Genomic DNA, 24,952 nt, shown 5'->3' with positions numbered 1-24,952 from the left:
GTGCATCATAAGCCAAACTCATCATTCATGTGCATATGGTGTTATAATAGTCCATGCGTGTGTGTGTATATATATCTGTGTGTATACACACTCTGTACTAAATATATATATAGTAGTATGAATATAAATTTAAATTAATTTGGCCATGATGAAATGTTCAGTGCAGAAATTCCTGAACTTTCTTCAGAAGCTACATGCCCTGTCCCCTCCGCTAGAGGCTAATGTCTCTGCAGCCTTGCTGAAGCCTGTTTCAGTTAGTCTAACTTTATACCAGTGTATATGGATATTTGCACTTCAGTTTTGCTGTAGCCACCTCCTGAGTAACTCTTACATGTTTTCTTATTCTTTCCTTACTTGTGCTCTTGTGCCATGTGTAATAGAAAATAGACTGCATAAAACCTTTTTTTAAATTTTTTTGCAAGTAGGCAGAGAGGAGTATGCTGATGTTTATTTCCAATCAAATTATTAAAGGTAACTATAGTTAGCTTAATATGTTCCGTCACTGTTGCATTTGAGTATTTCTGTAATCAATTTTGGAGATGCTTAGATCCCCCACTACTTTGTCTACACCTTTATGTTTAAAAGGAGGAAGCCTCTTTTTTTCTTGGAAGAACTGCTTTCCTATTCTCATGCTATTCCATTGAAAAGTTACAGGCTCTCAGAAAAGGTTTAAGTGGCTATTTCCTTTTTCTTAATGGCAAAGTCTGAGAAGATTATTGCAACTATGCAAACCAACCTGTCAGTGTTGAGTCTAAACCACTACCCAGTCACTACCAACAGCATGTATCATTAAAAGGGAAAATCGAGGGGTCACTACCTGTAGTAGAACAAGGAATGTGGAATACATAAAGTAAGCCAACCTCGGGTTTCCTTCCCTAACTGCTGCTTTGCACCCCAGGTTCTCAGTGGGGACCCTGCAAAGTATGGTGTTGCCCACACTTTCAACAATAAATCATGAGGAATTCTATAGTAATGTTTCCCTTAAAACACAGATAAAGCATAGGAAAATCAGGAGGTTAATAGTTTCCAATGAACCTCAAGCCTGTTTCTTTACAGTAATTATATATTTATCCTTAATTGGTATGATAAAACACACCCTAACTGTGCAGTCTTTTGGCAGCAGTTTCCTCAATAGGGTGGATGCTTTGAATCTGACCCCTTCACCTGCCCCTTCCCAGTACCTGACGATCGTTTCTGCATACCTGCCATTGGGTTTGGTACTTACTTAAGATGTCAGGAACTGTGAGGCACCTTGTTTCTAGATGAATTAATTTTTTTAGTTGAATGTAGCCTTAGATGGTTAATTTTGGAAAGTATCATAATACCTCTGGAGCAACTGTCTTACTGCCTCTCCTGATGTCTTCAAAGGCAGGTTGAAATGCTTTGCCAACCTTTCTTCTGGATGACCTCACTCATTCTTGTGTGACTTCAGTCCTTCCCATTTTTATTATAACTGAATTTTTTTCAAATGTTGGGATCAAAAATTCATCTGAACAAAACCAAATGCTGTGATTTACATCTGCTGTATTTTTTTTCCTTTTCTTTTTAAAGAAATACTTAGCCTTATGGATTAGAGTTTAATATTTTTTTTTCCTGTAAAATGTATGTTTGATACTAGAAAGTAGACTTTTTTTTTCACTTTTTTTTTTTTTTTTTTTAAACCAGATGTGAGACTAGTATCTAGTCTGGGGCTTACTTTTTTTTAAAAAAAAAAGAAAAAAAGGTAAGTAGGCAGGGTCAAGCAGTACTTGTGGTTTACCATGTTTCATATCAGAGCGAAGAGCTCAGCTAGGGCTGTTTTACTGGCACAACTGATGAAGAGAGGTTTGCATTTTCATTTGAATATAAGCAGACAGCCAGACATGATTCTTTCTACTTGTAAGTAAACTGGGCTGTGTATTTTGATCTTGCAGTTTTGTTTTGTGCAGCAGCAGTGTACTTAGCAAATGAGCTATTTAAATATTGCCGTAAAAATACCAACCAGCTTTCTCTTGCGCTGCTCAGGTGATCTCTGTTTAGACTGCTTGTCCTGACTTTCAAAATTGGTGCACAAATATGAATCCATTGTGTGATGGATTCAGCAAAGCAACTACTTTTACATACAGATAGGGAGATATTCCTGCATACTGTCCTTAAAAGCATGTACAGCATAGACATGACTAAAAAGTTTTGTAGAACTAGACTTGTCTTTCCTCCAGAGCTGAATTAACTCACAGGAAAGACAGAAAGCTTCAGCTTGCACAAGTGAAAAGCTGAAAGCTTATCTTTTAAAGTGTTATTGGAAGCAAACTATACTGTGTCTTTCTACTAGATTATTGATTTTTCTAGTTCTGTTTAAAACTGACAGAGCAGGAGGCATACCATGTGTTACAGTAAAGATCTGGGTTTGATGGGTGAAGCTGAGTTTGTAGTGTGGAACACAGGTAACCTGCTGCCCCACTGCAAGAGCAAGAACTTTTTGCAAAGCATGCTAGAAGAGTGCAAGTCTTAGACGTGGACTACAGTACTTTCAAATGAGTAGTGCTTTGTGAAACAGTGAATTAGAAAAAGAAGCCAAGAAATCTATGAAATAATAAAATGATAAAATGCAAATTATAATAATTAATCTCTAACTTGTTGCTTTTACCTTTGATACTACTTTCCCAAGACTGCAAATTAGGGTTATAACAGAAGGTAGGAGGAAGATTGCATATATCAAGGTGTGTGAATTGGCAATGTTACCAACCCAAAGCACATTGCTGTGTGTTGTGGGACTTCATCAGGGCAGTTATTGGCGGCAATGGACCATCTCAAAGGAGTTGTGTGTTTTCGTTATGCCTTCTCTGTTTTTGTGGGGCTATCTTTCAGCTTCTTAAGCAAATGGCTGTTCCTGACAGCTGATCAATCTTCTTCTGGCATCCCATCTGCTCTGTTGCACACAGATAAATTTGTTCTCAGGCCTCTAAGTTGTTTATCAAAATGCAATTTTTTAGGCTGAATATTTGGCAGGCTAGTTTGCACACCAGTTTCCTAGTATTTTCACTTCATCTGCATGTTTCTCTTGCCATGTATCTTTTCTTGTTTCAATACTGTGCATACTAAAAGGTCTGATTTTGGACATCATAACTCAACAGGCTCTCATGGTGGCTCTGTGCTAGTGTTGGGATTTGTATTTGTTAACCTGTCACCAGGGAGATAATATGACACTTTTAAAAACAAGTGTCTTCTTCCTAATATAGTCATTTCCAGAAAGAAGAAGACATGAATAATGAAATGGGCTACGTTTTTTGTTCCTGTGTTAAATTATTTGTAGAACTGGCTGAACTTTGTCTGACGTTACAAGCCTTCATCAGAAATCAGAGAAATCAAATTCTCCACACAATTGGAGAGGGAAGATGTGGCATATTCTAGATTCAACAGCTCAAATACTCATCTTGTTTGATTTAAACCTAGGTTTTAAGCTACTGACTTTAATTGCTTCATGATGATTTACCCTGAGGATCAAAGCCAAATGTGTTTTGGTAGCTTATGTTTTCATAGAACTCTGGAAAATGCAGGCTGAAAGCCCCAGTGGGGCTGTAGATGCTGGAGAAACCTTCTTTCCCATGGATTTAAAACAAACAAGATTTGACAACTTCTGGAATTTTGGGGAAAACTTTTGGTTAGGTAGGAAACAGAGAAGTGGGACATGAAAATAATGATATGTCCGTAAGTACTTTATTTTAACAGACTTCAAAAATAATTTACTGTTAAAAATTATGGAATAGTTCCTTTTGTTAGCCTATATTTCTTCCCTGTGTCCTGTCAAAGCAGTCTGTTATTCATAACATGGTAAATCTTATTGGTGTCTCTGTTCTCTTCAAAATATAGAATCCAAAATGTGATTTCCTTGCTGAAGCAGAATTCTTACTGATACCAGCACTGACTAATTTTTAATTTATAAACTCTTCAATGCGGTTACTTGAGTTAGGGACCATGAGGTCAAGGCCTGTTAATATGTATGTGACTCTAACACCCTTTGACAAATCCAGAGTATTTTGCTTAAGAAAAGATCCTTGGTCCAAAATTGAAGGAAATTGGATGGAATAGTTCCATTGACTGAAGTGATTTGAGTTAGGGCATAGCAGAAAGGAAAATCAAGAAGAAATATTTAAAATGACAAGTAAATTCTAAGATTGTATTTTCAATTTTTTACTTGTATTTTAAAAGATAGCTCCTTTTTTTTTTGCATTAAAATGCAGGGTTTTAAAAAATTATTATTTCTTAGTTCATCTGATGGCTGTTGAATAGAAGAAAAGAGCAAGGAAGGAAGAGCCCAAGACACAGGAGGGTGGGGTGAGAAGGTTCAGGCAGGAAATGCAGGCTTCCTGTAGCACTGCAGCGAGCATTGCTGTGGCACCTGGAGGCAGCCCTCAGTGTAAACGTCTTTCTCTGCTGCTAGCAGAAGGTCAACATGCGAGCCAGTTTAATCAAATTATTCATTCAGTGTTTCAAAGCTTTCACCTTTTGCAGTGTTGGACAAGTCTTTCTGAAAAAGCATCACAGAGCATCTTTGAGCCTTTCTGTAGTGAGTTATGAACTCAACCCAATTGTAATCAAAGGGAGAAAGTGTTGTGCAAGAAGCTTACCAATTACTAGGGAGGATGTAAAATGCATAGATCAATACATAGATCTTTGCTTGAGATGCTGAAATGCCAGTCCATCGGGTCAAAACTTCCGGATTTAAATCAATTTAACTAAAGCAGGACTTAGCTCCATGGAGCTGAAGGTCTTTCTCTGTCTGTGTTCCTTGGCAATGTTTTCTGGCAGACGTGACAAATTTCTGAACAGAAATTAACATTGCACTGCATTAATTTATGCTTGTATTAATTTCTACTGAATTAATTCCACAAGTGCTCTAGGACTAATGCATGGACAAAAGAATTTCAGATATCGTGAGGTTGCTGAGAACAGATGTGTAAAGACAGGTTCATTTTCAAAGAGCTGGAAATGCTCTTCCTTAGGATGATAAGTATCTGCTAGATGGATAAACTATGATTCCACATTTACAATACTCCAATAAGAATGAGGAGAAGCAAACTTTGCAGAACTGATCAAAGTTTGTGCTGCTCCTCCAGACCCAGCAATCCAGTTAGGGTCTCATAAAGAAAAGCAAGACAGAATTACATGTCCATAACATTGGTCTGAATCCCTCACTTTCATGGTAACAGCTGAATCTTCAAAATATTATTAGAAGATCATCCTAGTGTTACATTGAAATGCCACAGTGTTTCTTCTAAATATTTCTGGTAAGTGTTCTATAAGGAGAGCAAATTATCTAATGAGGAATAATGTATTTAATTAGACTAGATGGTTTAATCAGAAGAAATAGACAAGATTTCAAATGTCATATTCTATTTTGCACATCATTAAATACTTCTTAAATATCGATTAAACTTCATGGCACTGGCTGAAGTAAAAGAAACTCAAGAATTTTTTCATCCATGGTGTTCACTGTTTATGAAACAGAGTTTTAAATGGCCGAGGGACAGTTCAATGTGCGCTGGAAAATTATGCAGCAAATAAATTGCATTGCCCATATCTTTTTAGCTTGGTTTCTTTAAAGGAAATTGTCAGTGTCAGCCAGCTTGGGTATTTGTAATCGCTGCATTTTGCATAGCCATCAGTGGAAACTTTTATCAAGCAGTTGATGGTGTCTTCTGATTAATGTAGGCTTGCCAGCTTCCCACACGATAGGTTCTTCACAGGATGCAACAGTCTAAGGGAAATTGCCCCATGACTTTCAAGATAAATAGTCTAACCAAAACACTTGTGAGACAGATCTCTTCTTCTTCCAACTAAGACTAGTTTTGGTCTTACCGTTCTGACATCTGACATTCTCCCTTCTTTTATTAGTGCAAGATTTGCTAAATTATGTACCTTCATAGAGAAAACAATTACATTTTCATTGTGCAGTAAGGTTGCTTAATATTTTGAGTACTAGGATGCATACTCTCAGCCCTCTTGGCTGAAACATTGGTAACAGGCATTGGCAAAAAGTCTCACGCAACACCAGAAGGGACATCCTATTTATTCCAGGCTGGATTAGGTCCTTAGGATCAACAAGCCAAAAATGCAACGAAGGAAAAACAAAGAAAGTGGAAGAGACTGATGGGACTGTACAAAGAAATATCATGTGAAATATAAAGCAGCAAAATACTGAGACCTTGGGAAGCCTATTTCAAATAATTTTCTGAGGCCTTTTTTTGTACTATGATCTCTGTGGCAGAGAAAAATAGGACACATCAGAGTGGGCTATAAGGTTTATTTTCTGTCAGTGCTGCTGAATATGAGGGCAGCCTTGCCTCTATGTGCCTGGCTCTCAGGCTTCATAAGAGACTACATCACACCCAAGAGCTGAGCCTGTCCTGCTGGTGCTGCTGCCCTCCCACCTGCCACAGGTGATGCATGATGGTGAGATGGTTCAGGGAGTTGACCTGGCAGAGGGCAATTCCCTGCCAGTTTAGCATCCCGTCTTGCTCAGTTTGAGATGAGATGAACAACAGTGCAGAAGGAAAGGGAACGGGACCATAGCCGCCACAGCTTGGCTCAAACTGCCATGGGAACACAAATTGGGGAAAGCAGGTCTCAGCCTGAGTAGAAGTGGAGCATAGCAGATGTCAACCATTTACTTGCCTTGTTCAAATCTTCTTAATGCCTTCCAACCTATTTAATACCATATCCTCTCTGCTGGTCGTACAAGATATATTGGATTGTCTTCTCTCTAAATGTATGATGTATGTGACAATGTGTCCAATGTATTTTTCTCAGGATTATCAACCACTTGGCACGTAAGTGTAAAGCATATCTTTTGTTAGCACTTTAAACCTGGGATAATGCATATATTGTATTAATGGCTGCAAAAGAAACAGGAAAATCAGTATTAATTCAAAGAATTGAATGTAGTGTGTCTCCTTTAATAAACCTCACAATAAGAAAAAGCTTGTCATGCAACTGTGGTTTTGTATTTGGCTTGAATGGTCTAAAAATTGTGTCAGTGCTGAAGGGGATAGTTCTCCACCTCTTGTCCCTGATGATGTTCTCATCCCCTTCATTGCACTGATTAGAGCTTGTATGGGGTGGTGTGATCAGTCGGTACTGACCTGGCTGACAAGGTCTCTTTTTTATGTTTTTGCTGATTTAGTGAGCTGATTTAACTTATCACATGGCCTCATAATTACTAAGACATTGTAAGGGAGACAGTGGGATCAAATAGCTAGGGTAGGAGGAAAGCTCTGCTGTCTTTGGTGGCTGCAAATTCGGCCTTAATGTTTTGCTAGATATCTTACAGCTAGACAGAGCTAATAATGGGGCTAAGCACATATGGCAGTCCTTAATTCTGTAAATTTTGTGAACAAACTAACAAGAACATTGCAAATATGGAAAATGTTTTTGTTCACAGATCACACCATCCAGTCTGTTTTCTGCTGCTGCTGCTGCTGCACAGTGCAAAAAAGGTATGTGAGATGCTGAAGCTTTTCAGAAATTAGGATGATCAAAATATCTACACATAAAGGACTTCTTAAAATCCCTCTATTTTCAGTAGAACTGCTAATTATACAGAAGTTTAAAGACACTCTACACTGCATATCCCTGATGAAGGCAGGCATATATATCCATGAATGTTTTTATGTGAATATTTATGGATATGTATTCACAAAAACACTTCATGTTTTTCAAAATCAGAGCAATGAGAACAAAAATGAACCTGGACCCTGATACTGGCCTGATGACCCAGTACTCAGCCTCACAACCAGACATTTCATATGCATCTGCTTGGAAGTGCAGGGTAAGTAATATTTTGGCAGACAAAAAGAACAAATTGAGGTGATGTGCCATACAGTGGCTCAGTACCAGAACAAGCAGAGAAGTAAGTAACTCTTGAGCATGTAAGGTTCTCCATCGCATAAAAATGAGAGAAAAAGTATCCAAAGATTGATACTGATGTAAATACAGCGTCACAGTGAGGTTTCCCAAGCTTGCTATCATGGACAAGGTTGTTCCTTCTCCCACTTTTGGGTTTGGTTGATGGAGATGGGAAGGGTGGGACTGCCTTGTTGGGCAGATGCAAGCTCACCTTGCTCAGCTGGCATGTGAAACATCCACCTCAGTTTTACTAGATCTAAGTTGAATTAATCTGAGTTTTCAAAGCAAAACTGTGCTAACCTGATGCAAAAAAAAAAAAAAAATTATGTTCCTGCCAATTTGCTAAGAAATTCTGCAGCACCCTCAATGTTAATTCTCCAGATAAATGATTGAATTTCTAGAGATTGTAACTCCACTGATTTTAATGCTACTCTGCTTTTACACCAGCTGAGGAGTTGTCCCAGCATTCATACCATGTAGAAATCACCCTGAGTAGGTAGATGGCTGTCGTGGTTTGAGCTCAGAGGGCAACTGAGCACCACGCAGCTGCTCACTCCCCTCTTCCCCCTCATCGCTGAGAAGGAAGGAAGCAAAAGACCCACGAATTTGCGATAAGGAGAAGGAGGGATGACCTCATCCTTCAAGGCACAGGCAAGAGACAAACTCATTAGAGGAAGAAAAAAAGAAAATAAATTTAATAAAGACACTAACAACAGCAACACTTAACAGGCAGAATAGGACCATGAGAAGCATTACCACATCTTGAAAACACCTTCCCCCATCCCTCCCTTCTTCCTGGGCTCAGCTTTGCTCATGATATGTCTACCTGTCCCCCCCAAAGGTGCAGGGAGTGGGGGATGCGGTCAGTCCTGCCGCTTCTTGCACCTCGGAGTGGGGGGGAACTCCTGACATTCCTCCCCTGTTCCAGCGCAGTCCCCCTCTCACAGGAGACAGTCCTCCACAAACCAACTCCAACATGAGTCACTCCCATGGGCATGTGGGTCAACCCCATGTGTTGCAGTCCTCCCAGAGCTGAACTACAACAGCAGGGGCTTCTTCCCACAGGGTCCCTGCCTCCTTTGGGCACAGTCACCCAGGTGGGTGTGGGGCCTCCAATCAGTATCTGCTCCACTGTAGACCCCCAGGGGGTGGCAGTTTAATCCCATGGGGGGAGTGGCCCTGCCATCTCACGTCTCACCACGGGATACAGGGAAGTCTCTGCTCTGGCGCACCTCCCCCCCCTTCCTCCTTCTTTCTTCCACTGACCTCAGTGTTCACACAGATGTTCTCCTCGGAACTCCTCCTCACAACTCCCACAACTCCTCACGGGTTCCCCTTCTTAAATATGTTATCGCAGAGGCACAGGGAATTGGCCCAACCTTGGTGCAAAGGCGAGTCTGACTTGGAGCAGGGGAGCTTTGAGAAGCTTCTCACAGGGAGCCACTGCTGTAGCCCCCTTCCCTGCTACCAAAAATCCCCACCATTCACTCAAACCAGGACAATGGCTTGTTTATTAGTCACTGTACGTTCCATTGTCATTTTGGCTTCTACACCAAACTACTCAAATGTAAGTCTTGCTGTTTTACAAGTGTTGAGGTGCTAGAGCTTTACAATAGGAAGTAATGATGACAGTGGATTCCTCTTAGTTACTGAGATGGTATAATAGCAGGGGAATTAAGCAAGCAATAGTAAGGAGAAAAGACTAATTTTGAAAGATATTTTTTTCCCTAGCGTAAGAAGCAATTGCAGTTAAAGAACAAGCCATTACCTCCTCTACCTTCTGACGCCTTGGAAGACTACACAAAAAACCCCAGAGTTATTGCACTCTATGACTTTTTTGCTAGAGGACCCTTGGATTTACCACTGAAGAAGTCAGAAGAATACATTATCCTTGAACAGTATGATTCCCACTGGTGGAAGGCAAGAGACCAACATGGGTAAGAGAGTGGGTATTTATTTCAATCTCCCTACACGGAAAGAACAACACCTAAAACAACCCCTGCAAAAGCGGGCATGTGTAGCAATTTAGGGGCAGCTGTTCAGCTGTGTACAAGGCACACAGATTGACCAGGCAGACTTTCAGCAGTGTTTGATGCCCTAGAAATGTGTGGGAAATCCAGAATCTATTGGGAATTCAGAGTTAAATCCTCAATTCAGTAATTTCCTGAGCAACATAAGGGCATCTGAGCACCATGTGAATTACTAGGCTCTAACCCATGTGCAAATCCAGCTTTCCATACTTCAAGTGCTTTACAATGCAGTGTGTATGCGTAAACACTTCATAAAGACCATAGAGATTAAGACGTGTGCCTGAAACAAAATCCCTGAACCAAAATTCCTGGATATTTTAGCGAGCTAAATAACTTCAGGATTAGTCAGGATCCTTTCGACATTTAGGTTTGTTTCATGTTGTTCCCCTTTCTCCTTTGCATTTTCTTCTGTGTATCTTGTACTCTGATGTTGGGAATGGTTGTATGTTATATAATAACTGTCTCCCTTTCATTCATATTTCTCCTTTGGATATTTTAAAATGCTTTTTCTCAACTCATGTTTGCAGCAAGAGTACACCAATTATTTTGTATATACATGCAAGCACACACTTTATGCTTCTTCATATAAAAGCTTTGTATAGGCCAGAAATGAAAAGGGTGGCTTCTGATTCAGAAGAAATATAATTTTTTTCTAAATTTTCTTTTGATTTGGCTTGAAAATTTTCATTAATATGCTGCTCTCAGCACTCTATAAATACCTATCCCAGCTGACATTTTCATTTCAGTAGCCATTCACAGTTGTGGGGCAGAAAGGTTGTGTCTGGGATGAAAGGACTCAGACTTCTATTCAATTCCCACATTGGGATTCAGTATCTAATGACATAGCCAATAGTATAAGGAACCTTTGTAATTCAGCAAAAGGAAGATGTATATCTTAATCCTATTAATATTTTACACCATACTATAACATTATCCCCAATATATTGTTTCAGAAATGAAGGTCTAATTCCAAAGAACTACGTTACTGAGAACAAGAAAAGTAATTTAGAAACATATGAGTAAGTACCCTTGAAAATTATAATTGTGCTTTCTTTTCTAAAACTGGTTTGCAGCAATACATTTTAGTGCTTCATCCTTCAATCTTTATTAGCTGTGAACAGGTGTTTATCAAAACCTCTCTTCTTCTGTTACAAAACATTACTCCTAGAATGTATTAACCATTTTGATTTGGAACTATACGCTCAGAGTGTAACATGAAGTTACAAACACCAAGCACTTCAACAGCATTCATTTGCATAAATCATAATGTCAGAATCCAGATGTTTCCTATTTCTGTACGCTCACTATATACTGTTTCTATATTCTGATCTCTTCCTGTTGTGAACATGTAATTAATTCACTACAAGCTAATTTCAATTACTTCAACCTAATTTACTGGAGAGAGGAGTAAAATTCTGCAAAATTCTAGAGAAGTGAGGCTTGATGTAACATCTGAGACTGTAAATTTCATCACGGTTTGGCCTAACTGTTTTCTGGGTTTTCTTTGGTTTGAGCTCATATTTAATCACAGTGAATGGGGAAAAAAGTTGTCACATTCACAATGGTCTAATAAAGTAATTCCAAATTAAGAGATGTTTACATACAATGATAGTTCTGTTCAGGTTTTTGGACTGGGACTAGTGCAACTACTAAGATGGATCACTTCTGTGAAACAGAGCAAGCATTAACTTTTACTGGCTGAAATTAAAGGATAGGTTATCTCCTTGTTGCAGGTGGTACTGCAAAAACATAAACAGAAGCCAGGCAGAACTTCTCTTGCACCAGAAGGTAATTCAACTTACACATAGAGCTAACAATATCTAGAAAGATCTATCAGCAGAGGCATCAAGAGCGTTACCACAGTCAAATCCAAATCTGTTCAGTATGCAGTAAGAGAGAAAGTACTTTAAAATAAAAAGGCTTTTGGGCGTAAGCGTAAAGTGCAGACCATCCAGACTTCACGGAGTTTTAAGTTGTAGCTCCAGCAAATTCTATGTAGATTTTCCACACTACATAAATTGAATTACATGTGGTTTACTGTGCTTGTCTTTTGTATGAAACATTGAAAACTAAAATTCATGTAGTAACTAAATTAGCAAGGTTAGCAGAGCTTAACAAAACCCCTGTGTCTTGCTTATGTATAGAGCAAACAATCCATATTGCATTCTACCCTCCATCAGTTACCAAAGTGCCTAAATCAGTTAAACTCATTAGGTCTTTGCTCAAGGAGTAACACAGGGCTTGGACAAGACAGACCAGAGAAGAACATCTCAGATAGAACTGTTTTACAGTATTTTTTTCTAGTGATTTGTACAATTTGATTTTTTAATAAACGAAAGCATTTTCACTACTCCACACTGAAGAGTATAATTCACATAAATTATTTAACTCCAAGAAATTGCCTGGCACTTAGTATTTTCCCTTGGTTAATTTTGCTCTGCTATGTACCTGGCTATCAATTCCTGCTGTCCACTGCTTTATCCCCCTCCCTCATACTCATAGGTATTCCACAGAATGAGCTGCAAGTCCTAGCTCAAGGGAGAATTATTCAAGCTCAAAAGCAGGAAATAACTCTACTTGGATTTCTTTTCAGTCCAAAGAAGGCGCATTTGTTGTCAGAGATTCAAGCCAACAGGGACTTTTTACGCTCTCCATGTATTCGCGGGCTAAAGGGTGAGTTGCTCTGAATGGTTAGGGTTTGAGGTGATGGAAGAGCTTCCCCCAAAATCCTCAGGGTAAGTGGGTAAGTTGGACAAGCAATGCACAAGAGCAGGGAAGCACTGGGATGCTGTTCATGCAGAGTTAATTACCCTGTGTGCAGAAAAGATGACAGTAGGCCATCGATCTGGGAGTCAGGGTGCAAATGTCCTGCCAAGACAAGATTAACTGCACTCATTGAAATCCTCAAATAATCTGCTGTGAGAGCTGTGCATCCCACCCACGTAATGCAGGCAATAAGACCTTACATTTGCATCTTCTTTCCTCTCTTTCTACATAAAGTGTCATGGCTACCACACCATGCCACCACAGCCTTTGCCCACTGTGCCGAACTGCTTGCCTTCTCCGCAGGCTCTGTAAATTCATCCCAGACTCTGCTGTCCCCAAACTTCTCCTGTTCTTCTCCTAAAATCATCTCACCTCCTCACTGTACAGTCATCTTTTGCTGGAGGACTGCCACAGGACTCACTTTTCCCCCACATCAGTAGCAATCACTTACAGCACTGACTTATCCCATCTCAAGCTGCCTTATGCCCCCTTTCCTCAGCCCTCCTACATCCTCTTGCATCAGCAGTGTCTGCTTTCCTTCTCTCCTTAGAGCAAGCTAGAGGTGAGAGGAGGGAGGCAAAGGCTACCACCACCCTGTTCCTCCCTCCCTTCCTCCCCTCCTTGGAAAGGTGGGGCAAGGCCTACCCACCACCCCTGTGCTGGACACAGGCTCACAATTATGGTAGGGTACCAAACTTCAGCAACCATCTCCAGCCTGAAATGCAAATTTAACTTCTTAATTTTGAGTCTCACAGAAAGCAGGCATAGATGGGCAGGAAAATATACAGAAAGCAAGAAAGATAATGTGAAGAAATACAGAAGAGCAAATGTATCAAATAAAAGCTCCAATGAGGAGCCTTTGGAGAAGCAGAACAGAAAATTTAATCTCACAGGATACATGAATATGTTTTTAACTTCTGGGGGGAAACTCAGGCAATGAAGAGCATTTTAATTTTAGATTCAAATAAATGCTGAATTAGGAGGAATATCTGTTAAACACTACAGTTATTTCTTATGGATGCAGTGATACAGGGGTAAATACTTGTGCAGTATCTCCCAAAGCTGGGAGAAAGATCCATTCAAGGAGTCTTTTTTTTTTTTCCTAAAACAGTACCCCAACTACACACAGTCATTTTAAATTGAGAATTGTGCCCCAAGTTTTCAGATCTTGTGCTTTCTTTCAAAGTGAAATTTAATCAGATTTATAGTGTAAATTATTTTTACTAAAAATTATAATCCTTTGTTGATTTCAGAAATCATAATGGAGATATTCGACATTATCAAATCAAGAAAAACCACTTGGGACAATATTATGTAGCAGAAAAATATCTCTTTTCATCTGTTCCTGAACTCATCAGCTATCATCAACACAATGCTGCAGGTAATGCATGCAAGCTGATAAGGTTTTACAACTGATGATTTGACGCTCCTCAGGACTTTGAGAGATTGGAAATCAGTCTTCTTCTAATACTTTCCTTATAAAAAGAGACACAAGTTTTTCTGTTGCTGAATTCAAATACACCATGATCCTTTCTGCCAAAGTCATAGCTGTAGTGTGCATATACCATGGGGGAAGTGAAACTACCAAACTCATCTACATGTATTAAACAAACTTTACAAAGCTAGAAGCCTAATGTGTTTACCTGCTCTGTATTCTCTTGGTTCATATTTGACTGAATAGGACTTCTATGGAAGATCATAATTCTTTCCTTGTCTACAAGGACTTGCGTGCATGCAATTTACTGATTTTGGAAAAAAAAAAACCACACCACAAACAATCAAAGGCAGAATTAGGTAGCGCAAGAACTCTCTAACATTGGTTTGCAGCCTACCAGAATTAGCCATCTCTAATTGTTGGCTGACAGCAGCCTTTTATAATTTTTAGCATTAAAAAATACTTGTACCCTTGGTTCTGCCCATCATTTTAATACAATATAAAATGGTTTTACCCTGAATGAGTGGGGATAGGAAAACATACAGAGATCCCTCGTGCTAGTGAGGAAGGAAGATATGGGAATGGACAGAGCCTTTTGAGGGAAGGAGAAGGATTGTAAGAAACGGATGAAGCAGAAAAGGACCTGAAAGTAACAGTGGAAAGAATGAACGAACACAGTGAGTCCTTGGGGAGGGATGTAGTCACTGGTACAGTTGGCTCACAAATTCAAAGAAAATGAATGACAGACACAAAAATATTTCTTGCAATGGGAAACAGTCCTGAGAAATCATGCTGGAAGAGACCACTTAGGTGGGTGATACAGTATTGTAGTACTCATTTATTTAAGATCACTAATATCGTACAAACAAGTAAGAGTATACTTTTGTAGTCAGAACCCTATTGAATAGTGTTCCTCCATTTCTTCGTACTGTAGTGTTTTATCGGAACAAGCTGTAAGTAAAAGTAACCTCAAGAAATAAGAAATGTACATCAGGTTCCAAATATTTTTGTTTGAGAAGATATACAATATAGTGTTCTTTAAAATGGAGTAATTGGTCAACAGAATATTGTTGCTTTGTCCCCTACAGGTCTTATCACTCGTCTTCGACATCCAGCTGGATGTTCTTCACCAGCAACAGCAGGACTGAGTTATGGTAAATTTTTTATCTTCTTTTGGTGGAGATTTAGCTATCTGCCTAGGCAAGAATTTAGATAGCATTCACTCAGCTGATTATTAAGTTGTGTCTGTGAAATTTCACAGTAATAAGAAACACATAAACAGCCACATATTCATCAGAAACAGACACTCATTTCCTCGTGAGGTGTCAGTACCAAATGAGACACCTGAATCAAATCCTGTTCAGTGACTGTTGTGCTTCTGTTACAACCACCAGTGCATTTCAGAGCTATCTGGACTTTTTTAAGCAGGCCTAAGACTCAAATATGCATTTAACAGCTTTTCAAAGGCTATTTGATTTATTTAAATGCTTTGGAAATAGAAATTAATATTATTTATGGGGAAGATTTTCTTTGTCAGTTCTGCAAGTTTTAGAAATAAGACTGGAATCTTATATAGCATTATAGAAAACAAACAAAAAATGCCAGTTCTGTGTATATAGCTCAGGAATTTCATACCATCTGTATGATAATAGGAACCTCACAAAGCTTAATATTTCTGAAGGCTAGAACTATTATGGTTATTACAATAGAGGCAGCCAGTAACTCTTTCTGTAGCTATACTATGCCAAAAAAGTTCTCATATGTAATCAAAGCTAAACACTCACCTTATCTTCAAGCCTCAGACATTCCTACATTAAGCAATTAAACACTAATCACATTCTACAAGCTATAAAATAAGTTTCACATATAAACATATATGAGCACGTGGAAATTTTCAGATATTTAAAACTCATGCCATAGCTGATGAACAATTGTGATGTTTTGCTGCATGCATTAACTGCAAATAGCAAGGTATGTCTCCTGGAGCACAGTTCAGGAAAGCTGGCCTGACCACTTTAACATATTGGGTTGCTTTTATAGAGGAGTGGGAATTAAACCCATCTGAACTGACATTCATGAAAGAACTTGGGCGTGGGCAGTTTGGAGTTGTTCAGCTCGGTAAATGGAAAGCAACCATCAAGGTTGCCATCAAAACAATCAATGAAGGTGCAATGTCTGAAGATGATTTCATTGAGGAGGCCAAAGTGATGATGTAAGTACAAAAGCTATTATATCTGGCAGTTGACTTTGAGATGACCAAGAAATAAATATAACCTAATTCCATTTAAAACAAGCAGACGGACCACTTTGATGGGAATGGTAGATGTGCAGGGCAGAAAAGCTGATATAAAGGACTGAATCGGACTGATGTAGATGCTCACTGCGCCCATCGCCAGACTCTTTCTTTAGAACGTGCACTGCTTTATGCTATGGAGTTCTATGGGGAATAAATGTGCTGATAAATAAATGTGCTCCTACAACTATTCTTTCATCCATAATTCAGTGCCTCTAGGACAGCTGGCAAAGCTCATATCTAGCTAAAGCTTTTGAGAAACTATATTACCCTTTCTGCTAATTTTGCAAATTAGGGAAGTTTCCAGACCAAGTCTTGGCACAGCCCAGAAGAGGAGAACCCTTTCAGAGTCACGTCCCTTGCCTGACAGCCAGGCCTAACTAGACCTTTCCATTTCACATCATTCAAATCAACCTTTGCATTCAGTGCATTTATATAACTGATGAACAATTCTGAGTTCAAAGAGTGAACTTTTTGGAATAAATTGTAGGCAGAACTGTGTTAGATAGTGGGACAACTCTGAGGCCAGTTGAATTGAATACTCTTTATCAAGTACTGAAAGTTTTTTTCAAAACCATCATGAGAATCAAAGGTCTAGTTACCTGCCAAGGACAAATGCTAGCCTGTCTAAAACTTGATTTTAAACAGGAAACTCTCCCACCCGAAGCTGGTCCAGCTTTACGGAGTGTGCACACATCACAAGCCTCTCTATGTTGTGACTGAATTCATGGAAAATGGCTGCCTGCTCAATTACCTTCAGCGAAGGCGAGGGAAACTCGGCAGAGATATGTTGTTGAGCATGTGCCAGGATGTGTGTGAAGGGATGGAATACCTGGAAAGAAATAGCTTTATTCACCGTGATTTAGTAAGTACACTAGGTTTTCTGAGGTTCTTGACAAATATTGGCAGTATAGAATGTGCCGCTGCATTTTATGGGACACTAATGTGTCCTGTAAGACTTCAGCCTTGCAGGATCTAAGAAGACAATAGTGTTTTCCTGGCTGCAGAACAAAACTTTTCAGCTGTTTTTTTGTCCATGGACAGCTGGAAAAACTACTTGAGAGAAGTTTTTCCAGCTGGAAAAACCACTTGAGAGGTCAGATAAAACTGGATATCAGCATGGAGCAGGCTGATCTTAGAACATACGAATACAAGAGTATTATGTAGTGATCACAACACTACCAAAATCACAGCAATACAAAAGGTCAGCAACAAAGAGGATTTTTTTTTAACAAAATCTTTTTCTATCTACATTTTTTTCTGCTCCCTACTGCCTTACCTTGACGCTGGGATATATGGGTTGTATGCGTGGCCCTTCTACCCTACCCCTCATAGACAGGGAATCATAGGAGAAAAGCTTATTTCTTTACTCTGCTTTTTTTTCAATGCTCACATTTGGATGCAGAAAGGAAACCTTCCTGCTCTCCTCCCTGGCTGCCTGACGAAATGTAAAATCTTGAAAATTTCCAAGGAGTTCCTGATTTCTGTAATGAAAAAGTCACAAAACATTTTTAAAAATTCACACTGAGTGTCCTAATGCTAATGTTCAGGAAAATATCTGCTTGGATAACTAGATTCTGCAATCTAAAATTTCTTTCACCACGCAGGAATATGTAAAAATATTGCAACTCATAGCACAGGCATTGAAGCTGATATATGCTATGTATGTGTAACTACACAGTAGAGAAATACATTCACTTATTCAGAGCTAGAAATTCACTTACATTTCTGATCAAGACACTAACCTTCATTTAGAATATAAACAGTATGAGCTGAAACAAAAATAATCAGCTTGTATTTTTCTTAAAATTCATTAGCACAGATTTCAGATATGTTTCTCTCATTTTCCCCAGGCTGCAAGAAACTGTTTAGTCAACGCAGAGCACATCGTTAAAGTCTCCGACTTTGGCATGGCAAGGTACGAGGCCATTGACACAGGTTTTGTGAGTACCTATTCTCAGCCAGCTGCAGCATGACCTTGAGTTAACCTCATTGCTTGCTTTGCTGGTTTGGGGAATCCAACCGCGATCAATTTTTGAATTCTGATGAAAATTATAGCGTTGTTTAACTGTTGTACTGTGAACTGGAAGTCATGTCCTCCTCTTGCTATTGGTGAGTGTAAAACAGGTTAATGAAGTTCCAGGTAAACTTCAGAAGTGTTTATGGACAGAGAAATGCCCAGGGTGCACAGAAGCTTGGAGAAACAAGTTCCCCAACTTTTTTGAGCAGCAGGGAGGACTGGATGTCCCTAGGTACAGATCTGGGCACTGGTGCTGACCTTTAGAGAGGGCAGTGGTTAAGTAGGCCGGGCAGGAGGCAGGGAGGGCTGGCAGGAAGTGTGAGGTGCGCTCCTCTAGCAGGGAAGTGGTTTTTCTGCTTAATGAGAGGACAAGCCAAAGATGGGGAAGGAGAGCACAATGCACTCTGACAAGCACAGGCCAGAGAAACATGGCTCTGCCCTCACAGAATTCCCCCAGAGGATGTGCTCTATTTTATAGCTGAGCTGACTGATTGATGTGACCCAAAGGGGTTGTCTCACTCCTTCCTTCTTTCCCCTTGCAAGCCCAGCACAAAGCTCTCCACTTCTGTGTTTTACTGGCTGTTTTTTCTGCTGGACTAGTAGACTGATTTGGCTCACTTTGGAGGCAGATGAGCTTGAAAGGCAGTGCGTGGCTCTGAGCAGGAGAGGGTGGTCACATTCACCTTGCAGCTGCAAGTCAGTCATTAGATCAGCAGAGCTATGCTGCTTACCTTTCTCTTTGGTTTTGCCTCCTATTTCTAACCTAAGGATTACAACACCCCAGAAGTTCATAACTAAATATTTGTTTTTCAAAAGGCTGTCCTATACCATGGCAGTGCCCGCTGGTTGCACTGCTCCCCAAAAGGGTAAGGTCAGTATCAGGGGGCTGGACTCATCCAGATGCACCAGAAAACGCAGTAAGAGACCAAGGGGCTGTCAGGGTCCAGTCTGAGAATAATGGACCTGCATGGCTCACTGTTGCCAAAAAATGGAGACCAGTGGTGTGGCTCTAGGACAGGCACTCACTCTCCTGGGGAGACCATGGAGACATGATGGGAGTACAATCTAATTATTCAGAGCTCACATACCTGCCGCTACTCGTTACTTTGTACTGTTATTTCATATGTTCCTTATCCAATAACCTCTCATCTTTCTGAGCCCGCACCAAAAGAAGAAAGGAAGACAAAGGGATGATTTCTCTCAGCATGACCTTTAAAAGGTGCTTTAAAAGGTGCCAATGCATTATGCTTTCCGTGAGAACAAATGTGCAGTGAACATCTGTTGTCTGCTCAGGAACGTTAATACTGGGAAAATGTGTACAGAGCTTGTATGTGTGTAGGGGTCAGTCTAGTAGCCTTTTAAAATTTTGCCCTATAAATGCCTCCATCGGTCACATAATTTCATATTATATCTGGGAGGTTAGCTCCTATAAGCTTGGGCAAAGAAAATTATTTTTCCAGTGCACCTGCAAGAGCTGTTGCCTTATATGTGATGAACATTTCTTTCTGCGTTGCTTCTGTAACAACGTGCCAGATATTACATCTGTGAAGTTGGGCAGTTATGAAGTGTAGCCCTCTACCAGTAGTGTTCAAGTACAACAAGTGGTTGAAAAGGTGGAGTCTTTTAGAAAGAGACAATAATTATTCATTGCTGCTGGTCTTCCTGCCCATGGTGAAGGGATGTGTCCTATCAATATATACAGAGAAGATGACAATAACAACCATCTTGTCGGTCTTATGGATGGTTTTAAAATGTTTTATTCTGATATACTTCTCATGAACAATTCAAATAATTCATTTAAACAGAAATCTCTTTAAGTGCATAGCTTCCAGTGTGGGTATCTGTATGCATTTTCTACTAAATTAGTGACACCATTTCCTTGTTTCTGAATTGAAACTGTATTTTTATGAAATTATAAACCATCTGTTGAAATGATGCCAGAACTGCTCGCCCTTTAACTATCATTCAAATACATGCCATTTCCTGTTATTCTTTAGGTATGTCATAGATGATGAATATATCAGCTCTTCAGGTGCCAAGTTTCCAGTCAAATGGTCGTCTCCTGAAGTCTTTCATTTCAAAAAATACAGCAGCAAATCAGATGTCTGGTCATTTGGTGAGTTGATTAGGTGAATGTGCAACACCCTATGTTTCCCTAAAACTACTGATGTGATTTAGGAAAGTGTAACTTTTTACTCATGCTACCTACCTTAAGCTTTAGTCCTTCCCAATTTTCAAATGTTGCCTATATTGGAGAAGTATGAGTTTCAATAGAAAGGCTCTGTGCCTAAAAATTAGATTTTGACTGAAATGTGCATTCTTGGTAAATCCCCATTAGCCACATGTATATCTCAGTTTCGTGGACCACCACCTTAGCTGATACAAAAGAGAGCAGAATTATATTAGTTTAAAATGTTTTTGCTTGTGTCTTCATTCAGCTCAGGTTGCCCATATTTTCATGCATTTTTCAAGACACAAAAAATCAAGAGTGTTTTTTGTTCTTCTTATGTTGTTAAATAGCTTGTGGGTTTGGGGTTTTTGTTTTGTCCTAAATATATTGGTTCAATTCTAGGTGTATTGATGTGGGAAGTTTTCACAGAAGGCAAAATGCCTTTTGAAAGTAAGTCAAATTCTGAAGTTGTACGTGAGATTTCTCAGGGTAACCGACTTTATCGACCACATTTGGCATCACATACTGTGTACAAAGTCATGTACAGCTGCTGGCATGAGGTTTGTTGCCCTCTTTTTCCTGTGATATTACTTCATTATTAATTTGTAATGTGGATCTAAAAGCAATCTTAAAAAACTGAGGCATTAAATCCTTATTTCACATCTGTGGCATCCTCAGTATCTCTCAGTATGCTTTTCACAAATCACACCTAGGTTTACAAACCTCTTTTTCTTTTGACTGTTGCATCTAATAAATATAAAGCACATCATCAGTACAATAGGTCTAGACCATCCCTGGTTTTGAATATGCCACTATTGCCTCGCTTCTCTACTGCATCAAATATAATACCGTTTTCACACCTCTGTATCATGTGTAGCTTTCTCTAGCTCTGCTCTGAGTGATAACCTTAACACGTTCATATACAAAGTGGGTATGCCCACTAAACATGGATTTTAAACTCCATTTTTCAGGTGTACATCAGTACCTCTGTACATCACTACAGCTCCTAGGCTGCACCCCTTTCACCCTCTCCATTTCTCCAGCAACTATTTCTTTCTATATTCGTATCAAAACATTGATCTTATCAAAGTCTCCATCTGACTAATCCCTTAAGGTCCTCCTTCTCTAGTGTCTACAAGAAATGAATCTTTAATTTTAGATAAAAAGTACTTTCAGAAGAACTTTGTGTGCAATGATTTCGTGTAAATAGGCAGGTATACACTGAGAGCAGCTGGGGAACCTCGTTGCTACTATTGTCTCCTGTATCCTACCTCTACTTTCTTGCCCATCTCTTAACTCTATAGATCCTGGGTAAAAAAAGCTTAAGAGAGTGAAGTCTAAACTGCATCTAGCTTGCTTGCTTACTGCAAACATCCATTGAGATGCCAGCCAGCAGAGAGAGGATGGGGAAGAAGTTCTCTCTTCTGTCTGCCATCAGCCAGGAGTTTGTTCCATACTGAGCTGCAGTATATCAAATGATACAGCAGGGAAGACCCTTTTTCAGCAACCCAGGAAACATGCCTGAGTATCACAGTTTCCTGAGAGGTCGGGCTTTCCACTGACTCATTGCAGGGAGAAATCCTGTAGGAATTCTGGTCCAGCATTGAAATAAATAAATTTTAGGAATGCTTGGAAAAGCAGCTGTGCTCATGCTGCTGGTGTCATGAAGAACAGATTATTTTTTTCCCTCAAATAATAAACTTGATCTTTTCTTCTGTATTAATAAAATATATTTTTAAGTGATAGCTCATATGGACTTGTAACCATCTTCTGAAGTCTGGTACTATAATTGACAAATCTGCTCATATAAATTTATCCTCTGCTTTTCTTTTCAGAAACCCGAAGGACGTCCCACTTTTGCAGAGTTAATAGAGACCCTCACAGATATAACAGAGATGGGATAATCAGAGATTTTACATCAATATATTTACTGAAAGGTTAGCATTAGGCATGTCAATAATGTAGCTGGTACAGAAAACCTCAGCCTTTTACAGCAGTCTCTACTTAAATCGCAGTACCAGCTTCCTACATACTGAAGCAGCTGTTTGGGCTTGGTCTAATTTTTACTCATTTGAGAAAGATACCTCAGGACACTGGTTCAGGACTCTCAAGGCTTTGTTTTCATGACTAGGGAGAAAAATCTCCTGTCTGGAAAGAAGTAACCAAGCTTACTCACCATATAAGCCTTCTTAGTTATTCTTTTGGCCAGAACTACACTAATTCCTGTAACAATATTATTAAATTGTTTGGTAGCTAATATGACTCAAGCACTGGGGAATATTGATTGGCAACAGCAAAAATGGTGGAAGAACCTCTGATAAATCTCTAGCTAGGTCATGTTTAAAGGCAAGCCCTTTTGCACTGCAAAGCATCCAGCATTGAAGAAATGGAGCAATGTTTCAGAAGGGGCAGCAAGCTATCTCACCAACTGCCGGCACAGCGCCCACGCATGTACCTGTACCCACTGCTGTGGATAAAGGCAGACAAAGGGAGCAAAGAGAGCAGTCATCATTTAGCAGCTCCCAAGTCACATCTGAGCAGCTGGAAAGACTGAGCATCCCTGAAGCATTTTAAACCTGCACTGCAGTTCAAGGCATCTCTTCGTCAATTCTGTATAAAAGAAGGAGAGCAAGGATTGTTTTATCCAGACCTCTCCCACAATTTTCCAGTATTGTCTCCCATTCCTGTCCTGCTGTTGCCTACTCAAATGCCCATGCTTGTCTTAGTCCTCCCCTTGCAAGTGCCCAGAATGGTTAATGGATGATAAAGCTGGAACCTGACAGTAAAATGAAGTGCTTTGAATTAGTCTAGCTCAGATGGATACCTGACATGGACAGTGTCTGTAACCCTACTTCTTATGTTATTATTTACTTTTAATTTTAAATCTTAATTGTGGCCGATACAAATATATTATAGAGAAGACAAGGCAGATGAAGTTCATAATTGTTTAATACAAAATAGTCAGACCATTACAGATAAATAGGTTCTTTAAAGTATCTGATTGCATGGTGAATTATTTATAGGTAAATACATCACAATACTTAGTTTTATAGCACTTCGTAGACAAAATATGTAAAACATACTAGCTAAAGAATGATTGCGTTCCCCGCAGTTTAATTTTTCATTTCCAAATTAAATAATTGTAACAATAAAATGAAATATATCAAACATCCCAAATTCTGAATTTCCAGAAGATGATGGCATCTCTGAGTCAAATTCACTCCTGGCATTAATCATTCATATTTACTGCAATAGTATTTTGATAGTTATCATCCCTTGGGAGAGGAAGTTGTTAGTCCTATCGTTTGAACATTTGGGAGTACCTTCAAACACACTTCTAAGGCATTTCTGTTTCAAGTGAAGCATGATATCCTTATCATTTCATATAATCTGCTAGAAGAATTGCCACCAACTGATGTCACTGTTTACTTTTATAATTTACTTCTTTATGAGCATTCAATTCCTTCTCTGACCTATGACTAAATACAGATCTATACAGCACAGTACACACATTGAGCTCACCACAGTTTATGCCCAGGCCACAGTAGTACCGGGCTTTTCAGCAGATGATGTGCTACAAACGCAAAATTCAAACTGCCTCTGCAATATAAAAGTACATGGAGACTTTGAATAATATACAGGGCATCTTTTCTAATGGCTCTTGTAAAACTGGTTTTGCCACATTTATTACTGCAAGTTAATATGTAATACTGGATGGTATTGTGCAGTAAAAAGCAGCTCCATTAGGTTTATGTACTCAAAGCACCCTGATCACGCCCATTTCACTGTGTTGTTCCATGGTGAATAAGCATCCATCCTTGAAACATGTTGTCTAATTCACAGAACCAATAATGCTTGCCTACCAGGCTTCAACTTCTCAATATAATCTTTCTGTAGGTTGCTTTGGGAAAGTTATGAGTAGGCTGTTACTAACACTCTGACACAGATAAATTTAACACCTGCTATCATCAGGCTGACAGTAAATAAATGAAAAAGCACTAGAACATGCTTCAGAGTCAGTGAAACCAGTGCTTAATCAGCAACAAGGAAGGTCTACAGGACAAAGGTCAAGTATCTACAGTGTATTTACTTACTGGAACAGCTACACCCATAAAGACTAAGTAGGCCACCTTAGTCCTCACGGTGCCTCTGAACTCAGCTCAAACTCACCATACTCAAACTGGCAAAAATGAAAGTACTTATATGGGTGAACAGTGAATGCCACCCATCTTACTGACCATAAAGGAACATGTGGGCAAACAGATGTCTGATAGTTGTTTTTTGTAAAACCTTTGTGTGATGAAAGACAGAGCTGGAAGAGCTCATGTTCCACACAGGGATTGCTCAACATCTG

The 24,952-nt window shown here is 39.4% G+C and overlaps 1 protein-coding gene across 2 annotated transcripts; it reads left to right on the top strand.

The window, feature by feature from the left end:
* Positions 1–40: 40 nt before the first annotated feature.
* TXK (TXK tyrosine kinase) lies at positions 41–24,598 on the top strand. Of its 2 annotated transcripts, none has more exons than XM_074866126.1 (15): positions 41–1,878; positions 7,421–7,475; positions 7,705–7,807; positions 9,616–9,821; positions 10,868–10,933; positions 11,648–11,702; positions 12,508–12,587; positions 13,934–14,061; positions 15,204–15,269; positions 16,156–16,327; positions 17,057–17,273; positions 18,262–18,326; positions 20,426–20,544; positions 21,001–21,048; positions 22,434–24,598. In XM_074866126.1, the coding sequence occupies exons 1-15, from the start codon at positions 1,761–1,763 to the stop codon at positions 22,538–22,540; spliced, it is 1,605 nt and encodes a 534-aa protein (XP_074722227.1). In that variant the 5' UTR covers positions 41–1,760; the 3' UTR covers positions 22,541–24,598. The 2 variants fall into 2 exon arrangements, with proteins under 2 accessions (XP_074722227.1, XP_074722226.1); XM_074866125.1 differs by having other exon boundaries at positions 21,001–21,158.
* The last annotated feature ends 354 nt before the right edge of the window (positions 24,599–24,952 follow it).

Source organism: Strix uralensis, chromosome 4, assembly GCF_047716275.1.
Source record: "Strix uralensis isolate ZFMK-TIS-50842 chromosome 4, bStrUra1, whole genome shotgun sequence".
NCBI classification, from domain to species: domain Eukaryota; kingdom Metazoa; phylum Chordata; class Aves; order Strigiformes; family Strigidae; genus Strix; species Strix uralensis.
The sequence above is the reverse complement of the archived record's forward strand: the minus strand, read 5'-3'. Positions and strand labels throughout refer to the sequence as shown.